Raw genomic sequence first — 25,527 nt, 5'->3', positions numbered from 1 at the left:
AAAACACTGGTAATTGTAAAGCAGCAAGGAAATAAAAACATGGAAAAGAGGAATATGAAAGGAGTGTCCCTATCCAATCCATTTTGTTTCGTCTTTTTTATCCCTTCCATGCCCAGCGTCTTGTCCTCAAATTTCCTTTCCAGAAACCCCTTTCAGCAGAACACAGACTGAGAGAGCTTGAGACTGAAAAATAAAATGGTGACTGGATGAAGAAGAGCATTCTGTAATAATCGTCTTTCTCCCAAATCTCTCTCTAGCTTCTCATTCCTCAAAGCCTTGTGTCTCTCCATAGCACCCTTCCGCCAGAAAATAAACGGCGTTTGTTTTCCTTTCAGTCAGTCACAACGTCTGATTAAACTGTTATTATTAAATCTAGACTGTTCAACTACTAGTATTAAATCTGGACCTTTCAAATTTTAACAGAGCAGCTATGCGGTTATTTTATCAACCGCACGTAAGCCGAATCCAATAGATATTATTCTAGGATAATATATTTAATATATTTAATATATTTATATATTAAATCAGAAAGTTTTCGTTGGGGGATAACCGGATAATGTTGCTGCTGAACAGGGTAATAGGAGGTGGACGACGTCGTTTCCAGAACAGAATAGAATTTTCCTGAACAAATTTGCACGAATATCTTTAATTAGTTACTAAGCACTTTTTTTTTTTCCCGAGCATTTGCATTGACTATATTTTAGCTAAGACCAATTTGTTTTTATTTTAATTACCTACTTTTCAAAAACATTTATCTAAAATTTTCTTTACTTATTAAAATAATAATATTGTTTTTTATATAAAATCTTTTTTCATTCTCTCCCATTAGGTCCGATCTCTCTCCACCAAGCTCTTTGCTCATAGCTCGAGTCTCGACAAGCTCGCCAAGAGTGTGTTTTGTGAATAAAAAAAGTTTGGAGAAGCTTTTTATTTTAGCCTACAGATAGATTAGCCAATGAAAAGTAGCCACGAAAAACTCTTATCTAAATTTAGATAAAAATGTTAAACGCATTACATTACAATTTAAAATTATTTTAGTGTTACATTTTATACATACAATATGTTGCCAATGGAACGGCAAATTAATCTATTTAATTGAAGAATTACAACACGGGAAAGGTAGATGAGGCCTTAATCACCTATTTCTTCATCTCATAAAACCCTAAATACAAAATTGCAATGTGCACCAATGAATAACAAATGAATTAATCAGGTGTTACTTCTGTGTGACTTTACACTAATTAGCCTCATAACAAGGTTGGATACTTTGCATCAAGGAACTCCCTGAGAGTCCTAGCACCTTTCTGACCACCCATTAGTTCGGCTAGCCTTTCTACAGAAAGAAGGGCAAGTTCTGCCAAGCTATTACACCCCTCCATTATAGCCCTGTAATTTGAATCTGTCACGCCCGGGAGACGTCTCAGAAACTCGATGGCAGATGTATTGTAGTTTTCAGCTCTGCGAAGAAGAACGTAATATACCATCAAACTCATATCCTAAATGAAAAGTGAAATGAAACATTCAACCTCATTAATCAAGGCAAATGCAAAGCCGAACGCAATATATCATCAAACCCTGATCAGTAGGTCAGGTGGTTTTGGAGGGGGTGATGGTCTGGGATAACAGTAGATTTTAGTTTATCTTTCTTAATGAAGCTTTTGTCCTCTATCTACTGCATGCAGCATGCACCATTAGGCCTCAAAGTGCTCTGTTAAATATATCCAACAATTTAGCTCATCTTTCAGCTTACTTGCTCAAGGACCAAAACTTATGGGTCTTTTTTTTTTTATTGTTTATGTCGGGAAACCTCTTCAAGACAGAACCCTTCGGACCCATCCCTGTAGAGTAAACCTCGGTCCCGTGCACTGCACCCTCAGAAGTTTCTCTACACGGAATTGATTAAATCGCTGACTTTTTACCAAGAAGTGTAGCCCCAAGGGATTGTTTACACCCATAAGATGTCGAACCTTGGACCTTGAAAGGAGCAAACCCTGAAGACCAAGGCCTTCACCACTTGGGCCAACCCCTGGGGGTTTTATGGGTGATTTAACTTGGGCCAGACATGAAAAATGTTCTAGATTCACCGCTCAATCCCAGCTAATAGCAGTTACTACTAAATGTTTCTTCCCATACTCTCTAGGAGCATCAGATTGAAGTAAATGTTTGAAGTGAAAACCAAGTCAAATTTATGCAACTCACCTCACATCATCTTCCACAATACCATCTTCAGAAGGAACACCGACTCGAATTGCTTTTGTGTCATCAGGTTCATCTTGATTTGCCTTAAGTGTAGCAAATATTTCAGCAGTGGCATGCAGACTGCGAGACCAGATGATTCGCAAGCGGGGAAAATGTAGAGCAAGTAATGACAGCTTAGATATAATACTATTTGGCGTAACATCATCACCAATATCACTTGCGGACTGCAAACAAAAAATCCAAAAAATAAAACCAGCAGAGTATTAAACCTAACATATGGCTTTCTGTGAAACAAATGTAATTTAATTACCTGAAAAGAAAAACTTTTGTCTTGTGAAAACTCAATCAGGAGAACAGGTATTCTATAATAGCGGACCATTGTCTCTACTTGGTGGTAAAGACGGCCTGATGTGAAGCTCATAAAAAGATCTTGGATACTCTTTCTCTCCACACATATTAATGGTGAGAGAATATAATCCCCAACTTCCAAGGTTACTGGTATTATGCGCATGCCCTTCTGATGGAGAACATTTGGAAGGCTGCTCATAAATTCCCTCATGTCTACTATGACCTGAAAAATGAAAAACCAAAAAAAAAAAAAAAAAAAAACAAAACCTAAGTACACATTTTCTGGAGTGAGGTCATAGAAGAAGCAGAAAATCGCACACCTGCATCTCTTTCTCAATTTCTTTTCTTCCACCTGCCTTTCTCGTTATTGAGTTTTGGGAACTTGAGGCTTGTGGCTCTACAGAAGAATTTAGTCCCAGGCAGCGCCCATCCTGATTCAAACCCAGGTGACACGCACAACATATGGAAAACATAAGCACTTAATTTGACCATGAAAAAAAATTATAAAATGATCAAGAAAATAAACGGAATTGTGTTTCATGGACAGAACGAAATCACTTTCAGTACTGAAGCAACAGAGTGTAATATATTTCACAAATAATGAGTAAAGATATGATTGAACTTGAAAAGAAAGGCAGATAAAATTAGGTTTTTGCAGGTTTAAAAGTGAGAGAGGAGATCTCTGCAGAATTTTCTACAAAAGATTTTAAGGTCATTTAAAGAATCATCAAAATTAACACGCCAAGAAGTGAGAATATACAAAAAAAAAAAATTGCTACAAAGATAGAACAAATTCACATTAGCAACTACATGAATTCGATCTGATTTCCTGCAATATCAAAACCATGTCCAGTACCAATACATTGTAAACTAACCTAAACACGTAGCATAATAACTTTGATAATTGAGTTTCCAACAGCATCCTCTTCATTGAAAATGAAACAGAACTACAGAAGCCACATACCTGATCAACTGGAATTATCATCATTGATTTCTGCCTGATCAGAGACTCAAAAGCACCATTCTCCCTGCGTATACTAGCCTCAAACTTTTGTACTTCAGTAGAATCTTCATAGAAGAGAAAGTAAACTTTCAACTTCTTTGACGGATTCTCAGCTTTGTAGACTTCAATTTCCCTGACAAAAGTCATGTCTGGATGATAAACAATAATAACAGAGGGCTTCAAAATGTCAAGTATAGGCTGATCACTTTCTAGGGCATAAAAATGCACCGGTGGCAGCGGCTTAGCAGTTCTGGATCCTGTACTATTCGACTCTTCAGTGGTATGCTTCCGAAGAATCGGTTCGTCTACAGAGGCAGTGTGGCTTGCGGCTTCACAAAAACCACCTGCAGCCACTGGATTGCTTTCATCTTTTTCACCATCATTTTCTGAATTTGAAATTTCAACTTTAGCATCTCTTGCTGCTTCCTTAATATGATTATTGTTTTCACTCCCTGGATGTCTCTGAAAATTAGCCACGCCTTTCTTATTCCTTACTTTTCCTTTTCCTTTTCCTTTTCTATGTCCTACAATGCCATCATGAGGCTGGGGATCTTCTCCAACAATATGGTCCTTTTTGGCTTGATTTCTTATTTCTGATGCAGCTGCCATAAGTGCATCGCGTTCCAGCTTGTTTATGCAGTTGCTAGCTTCTGTGTTCTGTGCAGGTGTTATCGGGACCACTCCATCGAGAATCCCAAAACCTTTAGGATCCTTTGGTTTCTTTTTATAACGTGTTTGTATGTCACGCAACTCTACTTTGCTCAGCAAGTACTTCTCCCATTCTTCCCGCATGACCTTCAACAGGAAATATATAATTAAATGGGCATGTTGTTGTGCATCCATTCATTACCAATTGCTAAGGAAAATGTGGGAAAAAGAAAGAGTGTCCACCAAAAGCGCATAACTAGCAATTATTTGGCACAAGCACAAATCACTTCTAAGATAAGCCAAAATGTATTCATCAATATTATTTAAAATTCTACTTACATAATGCTGCTTGAAAAAATTGTTTCATCACTTATGGAGTATTGACTTTTAACAGCAAGGTCTAACACACAAAATGCGTCTATCAAAACCAGTACACTATTTGATCAAAAAAAAAATAGTCATGACTTTCAATTAATAACTAATTAAGTCAATTAAGGTTGTTTCCATTCCCTGTTTTCTAACCCTTGCCACATTCTCATCTCAATCTTGCAGAAGGCGGCACTCCTAGGAGGATTACAAGATGCAAATGGCTTGTGGACTTGGTTTAATGATTGCTAGTCAATTGGCTCGACTAAAGAACAAGATATTTCAAATAAATAAATAACACACTAAATAAAATTACAACCAAGTGTGGGACAAAGTGAATATAATACCCATAAAGAATAGAAGGGAATCTAACAAATGAGAAAAGAATGTGGGAAGAACCTTCTGTGGACTGTTCAAGATGCATTCTTCAAGTTGCATGCATGAGTGTTCATCTTTGCAGGCCACTAGAACAATACCACTATCATCCGCTTCACCTTCAACCAGAAGCTCTTCTCTTGACAAAGCCTGCTTTTGTCTTTCCTCTTCTATCTCTTCAAGAATCTCCTGTAATAAAATCATCACACCCAGATTTAGAGTGAACTTCCAATATCGAAGAACTTCAAAGTTTTTGAACCTATAATCATCAAACCGAAACAAAAGGAGAAACTAATACCACAAAATAGATATGAAATTTAGGGCTGAATCACGCTCATCTTTCCTTCGTAATAAGTCAGAAAATCAACAATGTTTCACAACTATAAGAAAAAAGTAACCAACGGACAGCAAAGAAAATGGAACTCACTCACTCACACGTAACAACTTCCACTTTGGTGCCTCCTCCAAGACTTCCTCCAAAACTAACCCACTACCTGCTATGGACGACGAAGCACCACCAGCTGCTACAAATTCATTTAGAGAAGAGTTAGAAAAATGAAACTTTAGACCATATTTTTCTGTGTTTTTATTTTCCGTCTTTTGTTTTCCGTTCTCGTAACAAATGTATTAACAAAAACACAAAAATAGATTTCACATTTATGTCAAGTCATAACACTTTATAAACCGAAAACAAAAAACACTCACTTACCTTCTTCCTCATTCTTGTCACCCCCCTTGGATTTCCTCTTTTTGCCCGTCACACTCTTACCCTGCCCATGTACTAGTTTCACACCATCAGACCTCACGAAACGATAAACCCGTTTCTTTGCATACTCAAAGATCTTATAGCTCGACTCTGCAAATATCCAAACCGACCGAAAACTCTCCGACACCCTCAGTGTATCCAAATACTTCAAATAAGTCACTGCATCGTACCTACCCAAGTAGTAATCAATCACCCAAAACCATCATATTAACACAATTTTCACATCAAAAAAATCTATTTGTAACTCGTAACGAATTCACAGTGAATCAAAATGGAAGCAGAAGTACCTAACGAGATAATCCAAGAGCTTCCTCAGAGTCTTCAAGTCTGAAACGAGCTGCTTGGTCTTCTTCCCCAAGGTATGCCAGATGGGGTCGAGCTGGTGCCTCACGATCTCATCGAATGACTTGAACAGCCCATTCTCCACCGTGAGATCCTCCACGTCGACCTTGTTGGTCTTCCGCATCTCCTTGAGACACGCGTCCATGACCTCCAGAACGGCCTTCTGGATCCCCACCATGGCCCGCGTCATCGGAACCCGAACGTCGACAACCACCGGCGGGTCCCTCTCGAGTTCGTCGGCAACGTTGACGTGGAACCTGGGCCAGAGGTGAAGCTTTTTGACATAGAGGCACTTCATGGTGCGCTCGGCCTTGGCGAAGGCGGAGACCATGGAGTGGGGGCGGTCGGAGAAGGCGAAGATGGAGAGGGCACGGTGGAGGAGGAGGCGAACGGCGAAGGCGTCGGGGGAGGACTCGGAGAGGGAGTGGGCGGAGGGGACGACGAGAGCGGACACGAGGGAGGGGGAGAGGCGGCGGGAGAGGAGGTCAACGGTGAGGATGCGGGGGGTGACGAAGAAGGCAGAATTGGAGGCGTAGAGGGAGAGGCGGTTGTGGGCGGGGAGGTCGGCGGAGAGTTCGGAGACGGTGCGGGAGGGGAGAATGGGGGAGGAAGAATGAAGGAGGACGAGGGAGGAGATCAGCTTGGGGAGAGAGAGGCCGGAGGAGAGGACCACCAGTCCGCCGTTCGGGTCATCCAGGAGGTCTCCGATTATGAGCTCGTGGAATTGGACCATGGTGGTGCTGACGGCGAAAACGGCGTCGTCTTTGGCTTGATTCGGTTTCTTGGAGGGGGCGGGAGTTAAAGGGTTCCTGGGTTTGGGCGCGGAGTATGCTATTGCAGCCAGCTGCCAGTGAAAAGCTTTAAAAACGATGGCGTTTTTCTAGAATTTGAATAACGTACAGCCGCCCTCTCCAGCTCTTGTTCTTTACTCTATTTAGAGCATTCTCACCCCCCGGACCGGATCCTAAAATGGAAGCAAAACCAGTATCCGGTTCAATAACTTAGAGAAAATGCTTGAAAAAATAATAATTTAACGGTGAAGTAAAATGTAGATAATTTGAAAAAGTGGAATAGCCAAAATAATAATAATAATAAATAAATAAAAAAGATAGAAGTTTTAGCAGCCTAATTATAGTAAATCTTGATCTAATTCAACTCATTTTGAGCTCGTAAAGCTTATATATACATATTTTCTTATTTATATATTTTTTTTGAAAGGGAAATTGTGTGTATTTAGTAACTTCCACTTCAAAGGAATTGAAGCACCCGTTCTTGTTTAAAAACCCTAATTGCTCCCTCTGGCTCTAGCCCTTCGTCTTGGAATAGGATTCTCTTCATTTCAAAGTCATTTTATAATTAATATTTTATTTTGTTGTATATAATAGCAAACATATATTCAACATATAACAATCCTTCCAATTTGTATTCCTCTAGAATGCATGTACAAAGTTTGGAACAAAGATTTCAATACAGAACTTTTATCTCATGTGCCTAAGCTCCCACAACAAGCGGGATAAATGTTAATAAGGCAAGAGATTTTGTTATTACTTGTAGAAACAAATGCTGATACAGTTCCCACATCCTATATAAGAAATATGCAGGGGAAAAATAAAAAGAAAATTGCAAACAATGTATGATACAATTTAACATTGGTATAATTTCAATTTGATCCTACATTTCTGTTCAGATCTCCATTACTTGTCTTGATTCTTCGAAGCGACAATGAAACGGGCTTTTCCATGACCGACACGTTGATGTTGTTCCAAACATCTGGTTTGGAAGGGAGCTGAGCAATTCTTTCAGCAATCTCCATGTCTTCCGGAAGAACAGAACCAAACACAGTGTATGCGTTTTTCCACTCCTGGTGGTTTGCAAGGCTTATGAAAAACTCTGGGCCGGAACCAATCCATGCAACCGAACCCCTTCTTATGATTGGGCAAGCCTCTGTTGGAATCCTCTTGAATGTGGTTCCTAGGGGTTCCAGTGTTCCTTGAATCAGTGCAAAAGGCGGGCCAAAAGGAGTCTGAGAAATTCACAAAGGTTAAGTTATAACTATTAGAACATTTCAGATATTATAAAACCAGTGTTCAAACATTAAATCAGAGACACAGAAACAAACACATGGGGAAAGAGAGACAAAAACAGAACATGCAAACACAGAAACAAACATACATGCATGCATGTACATATAGGCTAGCATTAAACATCACCCCTTTGGTATGTCTAGAAGCTAAAAGATCCAAAAAGTGAGCAACGTCCAGATTGGCCAAGACACATGAAAAGAATAAAGTGCATCATTGGTACCAAAGAGCATAAAGATTGAAAGTTAGAACAAGAAAATTGATGGTAACAATTTAATTGACACACTAATCTCTAATGGCTATTCACTTCGTCTATTTGCTCTCAAGTTAAAAGCAAAATCTGCCCCCCATGCTAGTGTTTGTGTGCAGTTGAACTTTTAAAGATCAAAATGACCTCGGTCCTAGTGAGTCATCAAGTTATATGTAGCACAAAAAAGGATCTCATTACACAGGAAATGAAGAACTTTCAAGGCCAACTGGTGAAAATCAAAGTCTTAAAGCCCTAGAGAAGCAACTACACACCCCATATAAAATCCTAACAAAAATATAAAATGCAACAAAGTTAATAAACATAGATGAAACTACAGAGCAGAACTGCACAGTGCAAACCCCCGAGTGGCCCAGACGCTTATCCAATTTTGATATCACACATGACACAGCAGATGGCCAATTCAAAAAGGAAATCAGTTAAGCCTTACATTTTTTATGTGGTTTCCATCTGAATCCCAAGAGTGACCTCGGGTCTCTGCTCGATAAAACTTGCAACCCGCACAATGGCGCAATGTCAACAACTCAAGAATGTACAACACAGAATGAGGGGCACAGTCGGGAAAAAGCTGCACCAAATGAAGTATCGTCATTAAGTACTGGAATTTTTTAGCATGCCATATAAAACCAGAGATACAGATCAAAACATAAGTAAACAATGAACAAAAGTTTGATATTTACTTCAGGAAAGGAAGAAAGCAACATAATGCAAATTGTTGTGGCCCCAGTAATACGAAGTATTTTGCCAAATAACAGGGATCATATATTAATGTAAGAACCAACTATTTTCCATGAGAATATTATTAGTATGTTAGTCTTCAGCATGCTATTCAGAAACAGATGAGAAAGTGCCTCTACAGATCAACAAAATATGTCCCAACAAATCCAAACACAAAACGTTAGTACTTCATATCAACCCTCTAACCCGATAATGTTAGATTTAAGAGCATATGATATACTGGTGTGTAAAGGTTAAATTCTGGAATAGAAAATCTTAGTCACTACAACATCTTATGGCCTCAGCATCAAAAGACCACTTACTTTTATATGAAGAGTGCCATATTCCGTTTCCAAACCAACAATGCCCTACAAGAATAGAACAAAAAAAAGAAGAGATACAACAGAATATATCATCAATTGCAAATATATAAAGGACCGAAAATGATAAGAAGCTTCTGATTTCAAAATAGAAAAATGATTCACATCAACCAAAAATGTTCAAGTTGTATACCTCTCCTTTTCCAAATATGAGCCCAGAAGTCCAAATAACTTTTTGCCCCATATCTTGCCGCTCTGGGGCCAAGGTGTCCTTTTGTTTCTTCAACCAGCACTGAAGCAAATGATGTGGATGAACTAAAGTCATAACTCATGTAGTCAAGAAACATTGCATACATTTCAAGAATAATGTAATGAGCCCAAGATGAGAGAATAAAATACTTGATTGAATACACGCAAATGACAAACATTTTCTGAAATTATACCCTAACTGTCCACTACCTGTAAGTAGCTTACTCTATGGCATTCCTAAACTGGTTAGAATTTTCGCCTTTTATAGCACTTCGTGATATATAAGAATTTATATATCACGAAGTGCTATAAAAGGCGAAAATTCTAACCAGTTTAGGAATGCCATAGAGTAAGCTACTTATAGATGAATTCTTATAATTTCAATCGATCTCTTTGGTGATGAACCATATACTGAAACCCATTTAGCACATTCCATAATTATGAATAACTATCTCCAAAGATCACACAATTTAAAATAGAATTAAAAGTGTGATTCTGTAAAAGCTCTGAAAATATTGAACAAAGCTTGAATCGCAACTTTAGTCGTTTGACATGCATTTAGAATCAAAATCTACCACAGTTCACACCAAATTCACCTTTTTCAATCAATATGGCTCACCATTTCAAGGATCTACTAACAAAGAAGAAACCCAATTCATTAAAAAAATCAAATCACAACCCAAAGGCATCCAAGCATAGTACACCAATTCCAAATCAATGATTGTATAGACACCATCCACCAAATTACACTCACCTCGCCGAATTTCTGCCCGCAAGCCTCCCGATTCCCACAAAAGACCCAGGAATCACACAAGCACGGTCCATCGCTGCCACTACACATGGCCTTACAAGCCTTGCAACACTGCTCAGAGGAATTGAACTTGAACTCCGAACCCCACTTCACAGCATTCCCCCAAAGCTCCAAATTCTCAATTCCTCTACAACACCCTACACTCTCTCCCTCCACCCCACCACCCTCTTGACCCAACCCCAAAGACTCAAATTCAGAAACAGAGGAGGTGCGACCTGGTCTGAGCACTACGGAGAGGAATGTGTAGACCACAGCACAGGAAATCAGGACCACCGAGAGGAGGATCAGAGAGGTGTAATGGGCAGGCTCTGAGTCATTTTGCTTGCGACCCATTTGGGATTCGCGGGAGAAGAGTAAAACCCAGTAAGGGATTTCGGGTCTTTGGATTATGGGGAGAGAATTGTGCTTGGAGATCTGGACGACGTTGACTTGGGTAAATAGATTGGGTTGAGTTTGTGAATGGAAGTTTCTTCTGTAGTCCTTATTCGTAATTATTGAAGCGACGATATCGAAGAGGAAGGACGATTATGGAGATTGGAGAGTGGTGCAGCTGAGTGAGTCGACGATTGCACTGAGTACACTCGTTTTCCGTTTTCTTCTTTAGCTGTCTTTGCTAAACGACAACGTTCTTAATCTTTGCCAATAAAAATTAGGTATAATTATAATTTTATACATAATCAATAACTTACTTAACATAAACAACTTAATTGCGTGGATAGGACCCCTATTTATGACTCCACAAATATTCTTTTCTCACATTTGAGTCATAAATAAGTATAATAATAGTTTTCTAATTTACAAAATATATAAAATATCAAGTGATTTTTAATAATTAAAATAAAAATGTCATTTTTACTTTAAGTGCCTAAAGCCTAAAAGTATAATAAAAAACCAAAATGAGAGAAATTTAAAAACAAAAAATAAAATGAATACAGCAACTTTATAAGCAAGAGAAGACCATTAACAAAGTAACAGATTCCAGAGAACATATTTGTCCCCAAAAATATACATCAATAAAAAATAAATAAATAAAATAAAGATATAAGAACCATTCTAAGAAAATCAAAACAAAATAAGACCCTAATAAGCTAAAGAAAAATAAGAAGATATTTTCCAAATGAAATTGAAAAAGGGTCCCATTGAAGTAATGAAGAAAACAACAATGAGATTAGTTGGGTCTTAAAAGTCTTTGGGTACTCCTCAAGAGGTAACTCAGTCGGTTGGAATTACGCTTCATGAAACGGAGATTAGTAGTTCGAATCTCCCTCCTCCCTTTTGTGTGGATATGTTAAAAAATAATAATAATAATAATAATAATGATAATAAAATAAAGGGTCTTTGGGTAAATTAATTTAGGTGTCAAAGTTTTATTATTGCCATCCCTTGCTGGGCAACAGTGGGCTTAGTAGTAGCATAAATGTATATTATTTTAGACCTATAGAGGCATAGACACCTAGACAGGGAGGGGACTATAGGATTTATTACCACATTTAAACCCTTAGCTATGACTATTCTAATGGTTAGGATTGGGGTATCGGTTAAATCGATGTCTGTAGATTCATTTTCACATACTAAACCAATTAAGTCGGTTAAATCAGTTAATTAATGAAATTTATACCGATATATATTAATTTCGCCAATTTCGGTTAACTTGGTAAGGTTGGTTAAGTCGGTTAGCTTTTATGGGCCAAATCTCCTTTTTGACTAAATGGGTTATTTTTTAGCCATGGGCCAATTCCCAAATAAGTTGTTTTTGGGCCCCAAATGGTTTTTTCAGGACTAAACAAGTGTTTAATAAAATTGAAGATCTTGTCGAAGCACCCTGGCCTTAACATATTCATTATCTTAGATTATTCCAAATTGTCACTACTATAGATAAAATTAAATGAGAACCGATTAGTATTGCTAGGACACTGCCCAACCATACTTTGGCAGTTACGTTTTTGGTTAAATCGGTTAAGTCATTTTCAGTTTTGTTCAATTCAGTTAGACGTCAGAATAAATTTTTATTTCAACTACCAATAGTGAGAAGTCAGTAGGCGGTTGGTGGCAGTTTGGTGACGGTCGATAGGCAATAATCTCATATTTTGCCCACCCCTGCTAGTGGTAATATTCTTATTATTCTAAATAAATTTATTTCTATGTTTTCAAAAAGTAATTCAAGATTATTGTTATTCCTATATAGTTTTTTTTTTTTTTTCCGGTAACCAATTTTCTCATTTACGATTAACGCCCTCTAGAGTCCTTTTTGAGCGAATCTATTTACATAGAAAAATTGAAGATCTTGTCAAAGTCTTTGTTAATGATTTTTGGAGCATCATATGCTTCCTCAAGGATCCGTTTGGTCACTATGTTATATATCAATTGGTTTGATGATTGCTACCAAGATGATTTCTTTATGCCTACCAAAGGACCTCAAGTTGTAGTCCATGAAAAATGATACGAGAAATTTGAAAGAACTCATATGTACGAGAAATAGTAATCGGATATTTTTAATTCCACAAATCATTCTCCAAAAGATAAAGCTTTCCTCGAGATGTTATTCTAATCTCAATGACTGATTTGTGTAAACCACCTTAGTTCAATTGCAATTGAGGTTCAATCGGACTTGAAGGAGAGTCTGCGGTTCCTACTAACTAAGTCCCTCTTATGCATCTCTCAATGGGTAGATTAAGGGTGGGCAAAAACCCACCCAACCCACCAACCCGACCCGATCTGCATCGCCCTGCGTGAATTTTAAGTGTTTTTTTGCGGGTACGGGTTGGATTTCTTCCAACCCATGCGGGGCAGGGCAGGCTGCGAGTATCACAATTTTTTCTTTGTGGGTACCCGCCCCGCCTTGCATAAGGAAAAAAAAAAAAAAAAAACTTTAACCCTAATCATTTCAGCCCCTCTCTCTCTCTCTCTCATCTCTCTCGTCTGCTCTGTCCCTCTCTTGCTCTCTCTCGTCTCTCTGTTCTGTTCTCTAACATGGCCACCTCAACAGCCCCCATCGATGGCATCGCAGCAACAACATTCTGGTCTATCTTGCAGTGAGTCCAATGAGCCGCCGGCGAGTCCCACCAAGTCCAAGTGGTGACCATGAGCAAGACCAAACCGGTTTCTCTTGTTCGCCAAGTCTACGAAGCCGGTCATCGTTGTTTCGGCGAAAACTAAGTTCAAGAGCTCGTCGAGAATGATCCTCAGGTTCTCTCTTTCGTTTTCCTTTTCTGATGAAGCGAATGATGGAAAAGAACCCAACCCGCCACAACCCGCAATACCCACCCCGATCCACCCCGCGTGGATAAGCTTCAGTTTGCCCGAGTAGAGGGTTGGAATTTCCAAACCCGCAGATGTGAGGGGCAGGTTGGGAAAAATGTTGATATCCGCCCCGCCCTGCCCCGTGGCCACCCCTAGGTAGATACTACTAGTCACACCCAAATTATAAAAAAAATAAATAATAATAATAATAATAATAATAAATAATAAAAAATAAAAAAAGATTATCCAATAATAATTTATGCATAATTTATTGTGATTTGTTAGTACTTACCAATAGTAACTCAACGTGCCTTTCTTTCTCATTATTGCAAATGGTAATGCTCATAGATGTCTCCAATCAAAGAGAAAAGCTCATGTTAATTTCCAATCAAGGAGACTAGAAAGAGTACATTACATAATCTTTATTTATGTGGACCAATACTCAATAACTTTATTTAACCATTCTTTTTTGTTGATCCAAGGTTACCCAGCCTCTCTCCTCCCACGTTGGCCAACTTTATCTAATCATGCATTTTATGATTACAAGAATACCTTGACTTTGAATCAATCCACATATATAGCTTCTTCTTTTCTTTTTCTTTTCTTTTTTTTCTTCTTAAGCAAATAAGGGAAAAGGTTACATGGATTAAAACACTAAAAAATAGGTGGACTCCCAACAACAAACTCAACAAAAAAATTACAGCGCAAGAAATACAAGTAAACAATAGAAAAATGGTCATAAAATGTCTCGATCCTCCCAATAAGGACTGCAAAAAGTGGTTTAAATACCAAGATAGAAAAAACGGATAGCTTTAATCCTACCCAAACTTCTGCAAGGTAACAGCAACAACCTCCGAACAGAAGTTGAAGAAAAAGCACGGTAAGATCAATAGGATCTGAAGATAAAGGAACACTCCAAATTTCAGTACAAAAACCCAAGTAAAAAACATAAAAACAACAACAACAAAAACCCAAAAATATTGAGATCATGAAATTATTGAAACAAAAGTTTACAATTATTACCAACTACGTTTAAATGAGCTCTTACCATTTATTGAAGCGTTTAGATGTGCTCTTATCAATATTGCTCACTTTGTGCTTTGGGCTAGGGGAAGTATTATTTGTTTGAAAAGAGTACATTACATAATCATCATGAGGCTGTGAACCAATTACTCATAACCATTCTTATTTGTTAATCCAAGGTTGCCCAGCCTTCCTTCAACCACGTTGGCCAACTTTAATTTATGGAGTAGTGATACCTACAAAGGGAACAATTTATATATATATATTCAAAAAAAAAAAATAATAATAATAATAATAATAAAGGTCATTCTTTTGCTTTTTCTTTCTTTTTTTTTAAAAAAAAATAAAAAAATAAAATACGTCAATCCATTGAACAAAGTCAGGTTACAAGAAACAAAATATCCCATAGGGGGCTCCCCCACAAGGGCCACAACAAACCAAAAACGAGAAAAGCAGCATTGAAAATGGAAATGAAAAACCAATCATGCACACCAAACAGGAAATGGGTATGTTAATGACCCCAATTCCAAATGAGTCAAAAATGTTCCGATCCGCTATACCCTGGGCAAAAGCCAAAGAATGGGCCGCATAAAGCGGTATAGGCAACCTAACAAAGGAGAGTCATTCCAACTTGGCAATATTTGCTACTCTTTATATATACTCATTTATCAAACTTATTTCATACTAGTTGACGTAAAATATTTTAAGTAATCATTTAAAAAAAAAAACTCTCAAAGTACATCATGTCGGGATCTACATAAAATAAATGCGAAAAGTAGCATTACTATTTAAAAGGCTAAAAGAAAGAGAACTTACTCCCACATTTGAAGTGGTGAGGGACCCTCCTACCACAACCTTCAACCAGGCGTATGGCGCGGTTGATGTCAATAAGGGCAGCCAACTTTGGTGTAACATCGGGGCACACGCACTCGATATGAGTAACCCTTATGCGCTCGCAGCATGCCGGTGTCGGAAGCTTACCATATATCACCGCCTTGCACGCATTAATCCCAATCCTCCTCTCCTCCTTGCATTGGGCAGCGCTTATTGCTGCACTGCCCATTCTCACCTCCGGCCACATGGTTAAAACAACCGTCGCTAGCAAGAGCATGAAAATCCTCAAACTTCCGGCCATTTCTTCTCCTCCCAACCAAGGCCTTAACACTAATACAAATATATAGGGGTTTGATCGATATGGGATATAAGGGTAATCTTTGTTGATATTTTTGAGTTTAGGCCCACATGCACCCTCGTCTCTTTCATTACTATTGTAGGGCGGCGACTTTGGCTGTAAGCAGCTCATGTGTCCTTTGGATTTCAAGACGTCCCATCCCTGTCCGACGTAATAGTGGTCAGTGGGTCACTCATCATTCATCCATCATTCCGAAGGGGAAATTCAATTATTGATTTAAGGTATCTTAAATTTGAGCACTTTTAAGATTTCTTTTTTTCTTTTTTCTTTTTCGTTTCTTAACCCTATAGACAATGACACTTTATTCGATGATCAGGAGTAGTCCTTTCATAGGATACCACCCGATTCAAAGGCTTAAACTCAGTTGTGTTATTTCATGTTTTGATTCTTATAACCCTTTTTCAATTTTCTTTATTCTTATGATGTTTGTTTAATGTGGGACTAAATGTCTAAATAGTATCATGATGGTAATAAATCTTTATCTTAAATAACTGCAGTTGAGTAACAAATTTTTTTTATTCTTGACGGAACAGATGAAGTATTAAATGTACCATTTACCTCTCTTGTGGGAAGAGCTTGTTGTGCATTTAATGCCGCCTGACCCACTGTAAGGAAAAGGGAACATGATCATTTCCAATTCAAATGAACTGAATAATATCTCGTTAGTTATAGTGGAAGGGTAATTTTGTCTTTTCACTTTTTGAGGAGACAAAAATATCTCTCAACTGTAATTAACTGGATATTTCACAATTCAAATTGAATGAAAATGATCATAATTCAAGGGGAACAGGGCAAGAACATTCCTTTGCCCAAATCAGCTAGCCACTCTTGACCAGAAGTCATCATGGGCTATCCCATCTCCTCACATAAGCCAAGGTATAAAAAGGAAGGTAAGTCTATGCATAAACTAAGACATTTTTACATTTATCTACTATACACAAAGTCCCTCACAAGAAGAGAGCCCTTTCATCCTAAGATACCGACTAACTTAATCATCGGAGGTATCTTCCATTGGCAATCAATGGATTTCGGCTCTTTCAGAGTTTGATTCTATACGCGTGTCAAAAGAATAAAGTTGTGATTAAAGATTTGTTCCATATTTTCAAAAACATACATCAATACAAAAGTGTGATTTCTATAAGAGCTCTAAATTTCATGTAGGTATATTAATGGACATTTTGCCTCACGTGTGGGTCACCTACTTTTGCTTGTTGTACGTTGACGAACAAGATACTGCAACCCTAACGCTGAACTTGGGAATATAACAAAAGTTAGAAGATTAATAAGATATTGCAAATTGAGTAGTAGATTCACTTATTATTATTTTAATGTACCGAGGATTTTTTTTATTGGAGTGTTAATTAAATTATTAAATTTCCTTTTTCATATCAATTTAAGTTTCTAGGATAAGCAGTGATTTAACATGATATTAGAGGCAGATGTCATGAATAAGTGGTGGTTTAAGATCTCTACCTCCAACATTAACATTTCTCTTCAAAAAATGCCTTATATTAATAGGTTGGATTAAAAGAAAGCTTTATTCTTTCTCCAAATGGTAAGTAATTGCTCATACATGTCTCCGATCAAAGAGATCGAGTAGCTCAAACATGTTAATTTCCAAGTAGAACAGAAAGAGTACATTAATGGATAATCATCATGAGGCTGCGAACCAATTACTCAACAACTCATTATTCATAACCATTCTTATTTGTTAATCCAAGGGTAATTGCCCAGCCTCCCTCCAACCACGTTGGCCAACTTTAATTTATGGAGTAGTGATACCTGCAAAGTGCAAAGGGAACAAAAAATTAAAAATCAAAAAAATAAAGGGTACGTCATTCTAACTTGACAATATTTGCTACTCTTTACGCTTATTTATTACACTCATTTCACACCAGTTGACTTAACGTATATGTTTTAAGTAGTTTTTTTCTTTCAGAAAAGCAAGGGAAAAATCACTTAAAACACATCTAATAAGTCCGTATGAAAAATAATATTACAATTTAAATGGCTAAAAAATAGGACTTACTCCCACATTTGAAGTGGCGAGGGACCCTCCTACCACAACCTTCAATGAGGCGTATGGCGCGGTTGAGGTCAATAAGGGCAATCACCTTTGGTGTAACATCAGGGCACACGCACTCGATATGGCTAACCCTTACACGCTCACAGCACGCCGGCGTCGGAAGCTTCCCAAAGATCACTGGCTTGCATGCATTAACCCCAAGCCTCCTCTCCTCTATGCACTGCGCAGCGCTTAGTGCTGCACTGCCCATTCTCACCTCCGGCCACATGGTTAAAACAACCATCGCTAGCAAAAGCATAAAAATCCTTGAACTTCCGGCCATTTCTTTTTCCTCCCAACCAAGGCCGGCTTAATTAACACCAATACAAATATATAGGGGATTGAGATCGAAGAGATCGAGGGTTTGATCGATGTGGGATGAGGGTGACCTTTGTGGATTAACACTTTTTGTATATTTTTTACTTTAGAGCGGCAACTTTAGTTGTAAGCAGCTCATCTCTTGTGTGACCTTACTAATTTCCATCTCTTATCTTTCTATTTGTGGATTCCATTTTCATGCATTTTATGATTACAAGAAGACCTTGACTTTGAATCAATTCACACATATAGCTGGTTTTTTTTCAAAGTAAATAAGGGAAAAGGTTACAGGGATTAAAACACTGAAAAAAAAAAAGTGGACTCTCTAACAACATATCTAACAAAAACATTACAGTGCAAAAAATACAAACAAACCGTAGAAAATAGGGCATAAAATGACTCGGTCATCAATCTTGTGATCATCCCCTTTAGTAAACGATTTCTACGGTCAATTTGTCTTCACCTTGGGGAGCACGCTCATTTCAATTTAACAAAAAGATTAATGGAGACTGAAGAAAGCACTAAAGCGTGGTAAAGAATACCTTGACTTTGAATGAAAGCACTAAAGCGTGGTAAAGAATACCTTGACTTTGAATTAATGCACATATATAGTTGGTGTTAGGTGGGCATCCACTACGCCGGAGTAGGGCACTTTATATTTGATGTATGACCACCGGAGAAGCTGCGGATCTCTACTTCCATAAACCAAAGATAATGAAATCTTGGTGGTTGGTAATATCAAATGCCAACCACAACTTTGGTACCGAAGAGAACAAGTGCTTTTGATCCAGCTTATTTAATAGTGTTAAAGAGTTTAAAAGGTAATATTTTTTTTTTTAAAAAAAAAAAAAAATTACACGAAAACAAGAAAACAAAAATAGACCAAAAACGTGAATACGGCCATTAACAACATTCCAAAATAGGGTCTATCTACAACCTCGAGGAGATTCTTGTGGTGGAACAAGCGAGTGAGAGTCCTACGAGCAAAATTGGTTGCACCAAATCAAATAAACCTTTTGAAATAGTTACTTTTCAATTTTAATTTGAGTTCATTGTTATTCGTTTGGGTTAGCCCAAATCTTTTGATTTTATGATGGGCTAGATTTTTTAATGATAAATGGGCATGTCACACATCCCAAGCTAATAAGATATATAAAATTTCTGTCGTATTTTCACAACAGGGATCCGTGGCGCAATGGTAGCGCGTCTGACTCCAGATCAGAAGGTTGCGTGTTCGATTCACGTCGGGTTCAAACCCTTTTTGGCAAATAATCAAAATACTCATTTTATTAATTTAAAACCAAAAAAATAAAAAAAAAGTGAAAGAAGGCGGTTAAAAATTAAAATGACCCAATGGCCACGATGAGTCTGCTGACCCACGGTGTGCAAATGGATCACTTTCTTTTTTTTTTTCTTTAATTCGAAGGGCATAGTTGTAGTTTTATAAATTTTATAGGGGTATAGGAACATTTTACATATTAGCATTGGCGGAGCCAAACAATTTATATTGGAGGTGTTGCTAAAATTTTTTTGAGGGTGCCAAGTGGTAACTTGCGAAAGTAGGAGAAAAAAATTTTCTTTTTTTTGAAGTGCCATGTGGAACTAGGGTAAGAAAACAGCAAAAATAGTTTTAAGAAAATAAAAAAAAAAAAAGCTTTGCACGGCACCCCCAAAGTCTCAAGTGACTCCGCCACTGCATATTAGTCGTCTAAGTTAACAAAAAAACTTAATGGTAAAATGGCAACTAAAGGGGCCGATAGTCAATAGATTAGAATTACAAATTTTTTTAAGTTTAGGGGGAAGATTACAAATAACAATGTAATTATAAAGGGTAAGTGAAGTTTCAAAACCATATAAAAACAGTAAGTGTGGCAGAAATTGATCAAACGGTGTAAAAAAATTTTGTATAACAAAGATGTATATGCATGCAATACATTTCATACACCAAATGCATCTCAATTTTCGGTTCAAATTTACTTGTATTGTTGCACACATGTTTCTAGCATAGTCTACTGAATCCAAATTTACTTGTACACTTTCAATGAATTTTGTTGAAAGGTTCTTGCTGAATCCAACTTTGTTGTAAGAAGACTTCCAAGTTCTTCAGTTCTCAATAAGGAATGCACAAAGTTCTAAGCTCTAAAAATCATTACCACATATCAAAATAACTTCCAAGTAATGAAAACCGTAAAGACAGTGGGGTAATTCTTAGTTAAACAGTAAAAAAAATCTTTGGTATATAAAAAAAAAAGTAAATGCAATATCCTTCATACACACAAAACCCAACTCAAAACTCAGTTCAGCTCACAAGTTTCCAGCATATGTTCTACTGTACAATGTGATTAGCAGCAAACTGAAAGTTTGTGTAATTAAATTAAACCCTTTTTTTTAATAAGTAATTGGCCCCAAGGAAAGTTCGTGTAATAAAACTTAAAACAACTCCTCTCAACATAATTCCGAAGCCATGCTCACACAGCACTGACATAGTCACCACTGACATCAACTTCAGATTCAATATCAGCCTCCAAGTCATCACTGTCCGATGCCCCGGCGACAGCTCGCAAGCCAGCTTTGGATCCTTTCCCTGGCATCTTTGCCTCTTGTATGATCCGCGTAATTTCTTCGACACTCTGACTTGGTTGTTCACTTCCTGCTTCTGCATAGTTTGTCTTCTCAATTTCTATTAGCTCTTTCGGCAAATTTTTCTGAAACCAAGGATGCTGTTTTATCTCTGGGATAGTGATCCTCTGTGGAGGGGAATTGACAAGATTAGTTAGTAGATATTACAAGGTCAGAAGATGGAGTTCAATTGATTTCACTTCCATAAAATCCTTGAAATAAGCATAAGTTTGACTTCACATTCTCCTATATGATCTTCTAGGCATTTATAAGAAACAAAATGGGCAGTGTATAGTACATACATGGTAACTTAAAGGAAAAGAAAAATTGATGACAAGTTACCGTGGTCGGATTGGCACCAAAAATACGAGAAAGGAGCTGCCTACAGTCTGCGGACACGCGTACATAGTCGGGTATGGAGTACTGCACACTCATTATTCTCTGTCAAAAATGAGATGGAACCAAGTTTTCTGTCAAGAACAACCAATAATATAGATTGATATAGTCAGAGGTGATTTTTTGCTTGATCAGAAATTTACTAACTCACCCCAATGGTCTTTCGAAAGTTTCTAGGATCTTCAGGATCCTCAAATGGGTATGCTCCAACCAGCATCACATATAGTGTCACACCACAGGACCAAACATCAGCAATCTACAAGTACTACCAAATTATCAAGCGGATAGAAAAATTATGGAAGATATATGGTAGGAATATCCAATTGATGTGATATTATGAGTATCAAAAATAGCTGCAATATGACCACAAGTAAGAAAGAGATAAACTGAGGAAAACAAGTCAGATACTCTCTCTCGGGCAAGAACTACCAAATTATCAAGCAGATAGAAAAATTATGGAAGATATATGGTAGGAATATCCAATTGATGTGATATTATGAGTATCCAATAGCTGCAATATGACCATAAGTAATAAAGAGACAAACTGAGGAAAGCAAGTCAGATACTCTCTTTGGGGCGAGAACTACCAAATTATCAAGCAGATAGAAAAATTATGGAAGATATGGTAGGAATATCCAATTGATGTGATATTATGAGTATCAAAATTAGCTGCAATATGACCATAAGTAATAAAGAGATGGTCAAAACCACTGAAGATTCTCGACATTCTATATCAAAATGAGAGAAGTAATTACCTTTCCATCGTATTCCTTTCTTTGGAGAACCTCTGGGGCAATGTATGCAGGTGTTCCTACTGTTGACTTGGGTTGAGAGTGCAGCAAAGCAGACTGCAAGGCATGAAAAATCCAATACCTGATGTATCAAATTTCAATCAAAAAAAAAAGCATAAAAAATTATTTCCTGAGCTCAATAAATCATTAACCTTGGAATAACCAAAGTCACAAATCTTAAGTCTTGGGGTTGGACTTCCATCCAGTAGTGTGTTTTCCAGTTTCAGATCCCTGTGACAAATTTGCTGCAGTAAAAGCAGAGGATGATGTCAAAAAGTAGAGTTTTTTCATCCAAAACTTGAAAGAAAACTCAAATGCAATACCATGGAATGACAGTAGCTGACTCCAGAGATTAGCTGCTGGAAGAAAAATCTTGCCTGTCATAACAGTCGCCGCCAAACAGTCAGTAGGTGAACTTCAAATTGTAACTTCCATATGCATCAAATAGGAGGAAAAAATGACCCAGTTTGTCAGATGGTAATTTACAAGCTACAAGTTTACAACCTCGTCTTCACTAAATCGACCAGCACTGCATATCCTCTCGAAGAGTTCACCCCCAGCTGCATATTCCATGACAATAGCTAAATGTGTAGGTGTCAACAAGACCTGCAGGCAAAAATGCCCCAATAAATATACAACTCGGCAGATAAGTATCCATAATCTTCAATCCTACATACTTAAATCATGCTAGTAGCTATTGAAAATTCAACAAGCCCAGGTATTTAAAAAACATACCTTAGAGCCCCAGCCAAATGAAAGTAAAACATAAATATTAAGAACATTCAATTCGTACCTCTTTGAACCTGACAATGTTTGGATGCCTCAGAGATCTGTGGTTGATGATTTCTCTCTGAACATTCTCATCAATCTGAAACCCAAAACAGAAATCATAATTTTATACTATATCAACAATTACATCCATAGTATGATTATCAACATCTATAAGAAGAGAGAGAAGAACAGTTGGGAAAGAAAATATAACTATGGCCTGGCAACATATCAGCAATGAATGGTAACTCGTAAAACGCCAGAAATTATCTCTTGGTCTGGCAAAACCATGAAATTTTCCATATATCCAGAGGCAAAAACACAAGCACCAGAACAAAAATAAATGTGATTCACCTGCAATGAGATTATGTTCGTAAGTGAAGATTAACAAACCCCATCAATCCATTTCTATTTACCAGCAGATGAGATGAGGATGCCTAATTTAACAAGGTAAATTCATCCAGGAAGTTAAACGCACCACAAGCACCAACGTTCCAAGCAAAATTCGATTAATTAATGTACCTTCTTCCCCCTTTCTATGTATTTGACTGCAACGAGCTCCTTTGTCTTCCTATCTCTCACCAACCTTGCCACTCCAAAATTCCCTGAACCAAGCTCCTTCAATGGCTCGTATCGCTCCTCCATCTCAACCCACCCAAATTAACAATCGCCCACAAAAATTACAAGACCAATATAATACGCCAAATTTCACGAACCCCAAAAAGCAAAAGAAGAAAAAAAAAACAAAAAAACCCAACAAATTTAAAAGAGAAAAAGACCCAAATGAAAGTTCTCCAGACACACAGAAATCCAAAGCAAGAACACCAAGTAAGAACAAATTCCCAATTCCCAAAAGATACCAATCAAATGAACAGTAGAGAAATGATGAGATGTTTCTTCGCAGGAAGACCACCTAAACAGGAAGACCACCTAAAAGACTTTAAGCCCAAACAAAAGCCAAATGACGAGAGACAGAGAGAGAGACACACACAGAGAGAGAGAGAACCCTCAACCTTCAAAAAAAAAAAAAAAATTTCAAATTCCAACAAAATATCTACTCCAGAGTCATTGTTTATACGAAAAAAGAAAAAAAAGAAATCACAAACATTACTCCAAAGGTGGATCTGTTTGTAAAGTTTCTGGGATTCAAAAGAATTGATCTCAACGACACGTACGCTGTAAAGTGTCGCTTTGAAGTGTCGCTCAGAAAGACTCTGACTCTGACATATCAAAGACTGTGTGTCCTACGTATCTGACACGCGGTGAGTTCCCTTTTTTTTACGTACGTCTACGGTCCCAAATGGCGCCGTGTTAGTCGCTGTCGTTGTCCAAATATAGAAAATCCCGCTAATATGCGCCATGTGGGCCACGTGAGTCTCTTATTACATATGTCGGCTACGGAAATATTATGGGATAATCATCATTCCCTTCATGGGCGCGATTGGGCCTTGCTTTGTGAAAATCACGCGTTGAGGCGCATGTTAGATATCCCCGCTGGGCCGCCTTGAAGTTTTATTGGGCCCCAGGAATAGGTTGGTAGGCACTCAGCTGTCGTGACAGGCGAAGGGTCTTACTTGCCTTTCACTCACGTGTAACTACACCTTAAATGGCTTCACCGTTCGATGGTTTTGAAAGCGTTTTCATCCAACAGTCACAAAAGATTTCCATTTGTTTTAACTTTGGATAAACGTTATATATAGTATCTAATAACGTTGATTATTTTAGAGCATACATTTATGGACCGCCAAATGGAAGGGTCGGTTTGACCAATTGCAATGCCCTAATTACAATCTCAACCCTAATTAAATTCTAATCAATTAAGCAGTGTCACAAGTGATTGGATAAAACAAAACCCTTTGATTAGTTCTCTTTGTTTTCCAAATATCACAGAAAGAGAAAATGGCAAAGTCAGAAGCAATTTTTTTTTATTAATTATTGGCCCATTATTTTAAATGTTCGTATAGATAGGCTTAATATAGAATTAGGGTTTGAAAGAGAACCTTCTCAATTATAAAATGCCCTTTTAGCCTACTCTTTGTATTTCATAGCCAACTAGGTGGTGTACTCCCCCTCAACACTAGCTTCTTAGAAATCAAGCCCTTTATCTCAAAAAGAATGATCTCAATCTTCTTCTTTCTTAGCATTATTGTAAGCCATTTAATCTAGTCTTATTGGCTCCATTTGCCATTGGCCTTAAAAAATAAAGTGATCTAAATAAAACTATAGCAGATTTAATTAAAAAAAAAAAAAAAAAGTAAGAATAATTTTTTATAAAAAAGTGAAAAAAAAAAATGTTTCGTAGTGATTTTTTTATTTAAATAATAATAAAAAATAATTGATGTGATGTAAAAAGTAAGAATTTTAAGAGTTGATTTTGAGAGGAGTAGTATAAAGTTTTAATTTTTTGCCATCGGCAAATCAGAGCCAATTGTATGGAAGGAGCTAGAAGATAGAGACTTTTTTTCTTTTTTGGCCTTCTCACCCCTCAATATATACCTATTAGATTGCGTCGGACCACGCTATCGACAAAGACTCGAACCTAACCACCCTGTTTTTGGAATTATTATTATTATTATTATTTTATGACAAATTTTAGCCGTACCACTAAAAGATTGGGTTTGT

General features: G+C 37.4%; 5 protein-coding genes and 1 non-coding gene across 9 annotated transcripts; 1 reads left to right on the top strand and 5 right to left on the bottom strand.

Moving 5' to 3' along the window:
- Positions 1–1,120: 1,120 nt before the first annotated feature.
- LOC132176135 (DNA repair endonuclease UVH1) lies at positions 1,121–6,938 on the bottom strand. 2 transcript variants are annotated; one of them, XM_059588264.1, is made up of 9 exons: positions 5,993–6,938; positions 5,649–5,875; positions 5,375–5,463; positions 4,964–5,128; positions 3,512–4,345; positions 2,868–2,978; positions 2,510–2,770; positions 2,200–2,423; positions 1,121–1,458 (listed from the first exon to the last, which is right to left on the bottom strand). In XM_059588264.1, exons 1-9 carry the CDS (start codon positions 6,778–6,780, stop codon positions 1,248–1,250), a joined length of 2,910 nt encoding a protein of 969 aa, XP_059444247.1. In that variant the 5' UTR covers positions 6,781–6,938; the 3' UTR covers positions 1,121–1,247. The 2 variants fall into 2 exon arrangements, with proteins under 2 accessions (XP_059444247.1, XP_059444248.1); XM_059588265.1 differs by having other exon boundaries at positions 5,375–5,460.
- A 511-nt stretch (positions 6,939–7,449) lies between these two features.
- LOC132174859 (uncharacterized) lies at positions 7,450–11,061 on the bottom strand. The gene is made up of 5 exons (XM_059586579.1): positions 10,437–11,061; positions 9,627–9,725; positions 9,437–9,481; positions 8,827–8,964; positions 7,450–8,070 (listed from the first exon to the last, which is right to left on the bottom strand). Exons 1-5 carry the CDS (start codon positions 10,824–10,826, stop codon positions 7,708–7,710), a joined length of 1,035 nt encoding a protein of 344 aa, XP_059442562.1. The 5' UTR covers positions 10,827–11,061; the 3' UTR covers positions 7,450–7,707.
- Positions 11,062–14,323: 3,262 nt separating this feature from the next.
- LOC132176214 (uncharacterized) lies at positions 14,324–15,899 on the bottom strand. 2 transcript variants are annotated; one of them, XR_009439502.1, is made up of 3 exons: positions 15,573–15,899; positions 14,782–14,992; positions 14,324–14,629 (listed from the first exon to the last, which is right to left on the bottom strand). XR_009439502.1 is itself a non-coding variant. In XM_059588353.1 (2 exons), exons 1-2 carry the CDS (start codon positions 15,889–15,891, stop codon positions 14,976–14,978), a joined length of 336 nt encoding a protein of 111 aa, XP_059444336.1. In that variant the 5' UTR covers positions 15,892–15,899; the 3' UTR covers positions 14,702–14,975. The 2 variants fall into 2 exon arrangements, 1 of the variants encoding a protein (XP_059444336.1); XM_059588353.1 differs by lacking the exon at positions 14,324–14,629 and having other exon boundaries at positions 14,702–14,992.
- A 1,627-nt stretch (positions 15,900–17,526) lies between these two features.
- Positions 17,527–19,004, bottom strand: LOC132176616 (uncharacterized). 2 transcript variants are annotated; one of them, XM_059588874.1, is made up of 3 exons: positions 18,915–19,004; positions 17,978–18,259; positions 17,527–17,730 (listed from the first exon to the last, which is right to left on the bottom strand). In XM_059588874.1, the coding sequence occupies exons 2-3, from the start codon at positions 18,255–18,257 to the stop codon at positions 17,714–17,716; spliced, it is 297 nt and encodes a 98-aa protein (XP_059444857.1). In that variant the 5' UTR covers positions 18,258–18,259; positions 18,915–19,004; the 3' UTR covers positions 17,527–17,713. The 2 variants fall into 2 exon arrangements, with proteins under 2 accessions (XP_059444857.1, XP_059444856.1); XM_059588873.1 differs by lacking the exon at positions 18,915–19,004 and having other exon boundaries at positions 17,978–18,480.
- Positions 19,005–19,512: 508 nt separating this feature from the next.
- TRNAW-CCA (transfer RNA tryptophan (anticodon CCA)) lies at positions 19,513–19,584 on the top strand. The gene has a single exon. It is a non-coding gene; the product is annotated as a tRNA-Trp (tRNA).
- A 985-nt stretch (positions 19,585–20,569) lies between these two features.
- On the bottom strand, positions 20,570–24,080 carry LOC132175176 (serine/threonine-protein kinase SAPK3-like). Its single transcript, XM_059587028.1, has 9 exons — positions 23,428–24,080; positions 22,931–23,005; positions 22,642–22,743; positions 22,461–22,514; positions 22,290–22,382; positions 22,102–22,194; positions 21,498–21,602; positions 21,293–21,391; positions 20,570–21,078 (listed from the first exon to the last, which is right to left on the bottom strand). The coding sequence occupies exons 1-9, from the start codon at positions 23,548–23,550 to the stop codon at positions 20,800–20,802; spliced, it is 1,023 nt and encodes a 340-aa protein (XP_059443011.1). The 5' UTR covers positions 23,551–24,080; the 3' UTR covers positions 20,570–20,799.
- Positions 24,081–25,527: the final 1,447 nt, after the last annotated feature.

The sequence above is a fragment of the Corylus avellana genome, chromosome ca3 (assembly GCF_901000735.1).
Source record: "Corylus avellana chromosome ca3, CavTom2PMs-1.0".
Classification (NCBI taxonomy): domain Eukaryota; kingdom Viridiplantae; phylum Streptophyta; class Magnoliopsida; order Fagales; family Betulaceae; genus Corylus; species Corylus avellana.
Note: the sequence above shows the minus strand (reverse complement) of the source record. Positions and strands in the feature narration are given on the sequence as shown.

What these genes read in the sequence shown, in the direction of transcription:
- LOC132176135 (XM_059588264.1), bottom strand. Translation starts at nt 6,780, where the DNA reads ATGGTCCAATTCCACGAGCTCATAATCGGAGACCTCCTGGATGACCCG. An exon ending in TCTTGAACAGTCCACAGAAG is followed by an intron (nt 4,346 to 4,963) that starts GTTCTTCCCACA and finishes TTCCTGTTGAAG; the next exon opens with GTCATGCGGGAAGAATGGGA. An exon ending in TGATAATTCCAGTTGATCAG is followed by an intron (nt 2,979 to 3,511) that starts GTATGTGGCTTC and finishes GGTTTGAATCAG; the next exon opens with GATGGGCGCTGCCTGGGACT.
- LOC132176616 (XM_059588873.1), bottom strand. Translation starts at nt 18,296, where the DNA reads ATGGCCGGAAGTTCAAGGATTTTTATGCTTTTGCTAGCGATGGTTGTT.
- LOC132175176 (XM_059587028.1), bottom strand. Translation starts at nt 23,550, where the DNA reads ATGGAGGAGCGATACGAGCCATTGAAGGAGCTTGGTTCAGGGAATTTT. An exon ending in ACATAGAAAGGGGGAAGAAG is followed by an intron (nt 23,006 to 23,427) that starts GTACATTAATTA and finishes TTTGGGTTTCAG; the next exon opens with ATTGATGAGAATGTTCAGAG. An exon ending in GTCGATTTAGTGAAGACGAG is followed by an intron (nt 22,515 to 22,641) that starts GTTGTAAACTTG and finishes CTGTTATGACAG; the next exon opens with GCAAGATTTTTCTTCCAGCA.
- LOC132174859 (XM_059586579.1), bottom strand. Translation starts at nt 10,826, where the DNA reads ATGGGTCGCAAGCAAAATGACTCAGAGCCTGCCCATTACACCTCTCTG. An exon ending in GCGGGCAGAAATTCGGCGAG is followed by an intron (nt 9,726 to 10,436) that starts GTGAGTGTAATT and finishes CATTTGCTTCAG; the next exon opens with TGCTGGTTGAAGAAACAAAA. An exon ending in ATGGAAACCACATAAAAAAT is followed by an intron (nt 8,071 to 8,826) that starts GTAAGGCTTAAC and finishes TGAATTTCTCAG; the next exon opens with ACTCCTTTTGGCCCGCCTTT.
- LOC132176214 (XM_059588353.1), bottom strand. Translation starts at nt 15,891, where the DNA reads ATGGCCGGAAGTTTGAGGATTTTCATGCTCTTGCTAGCGACGGTTGTT.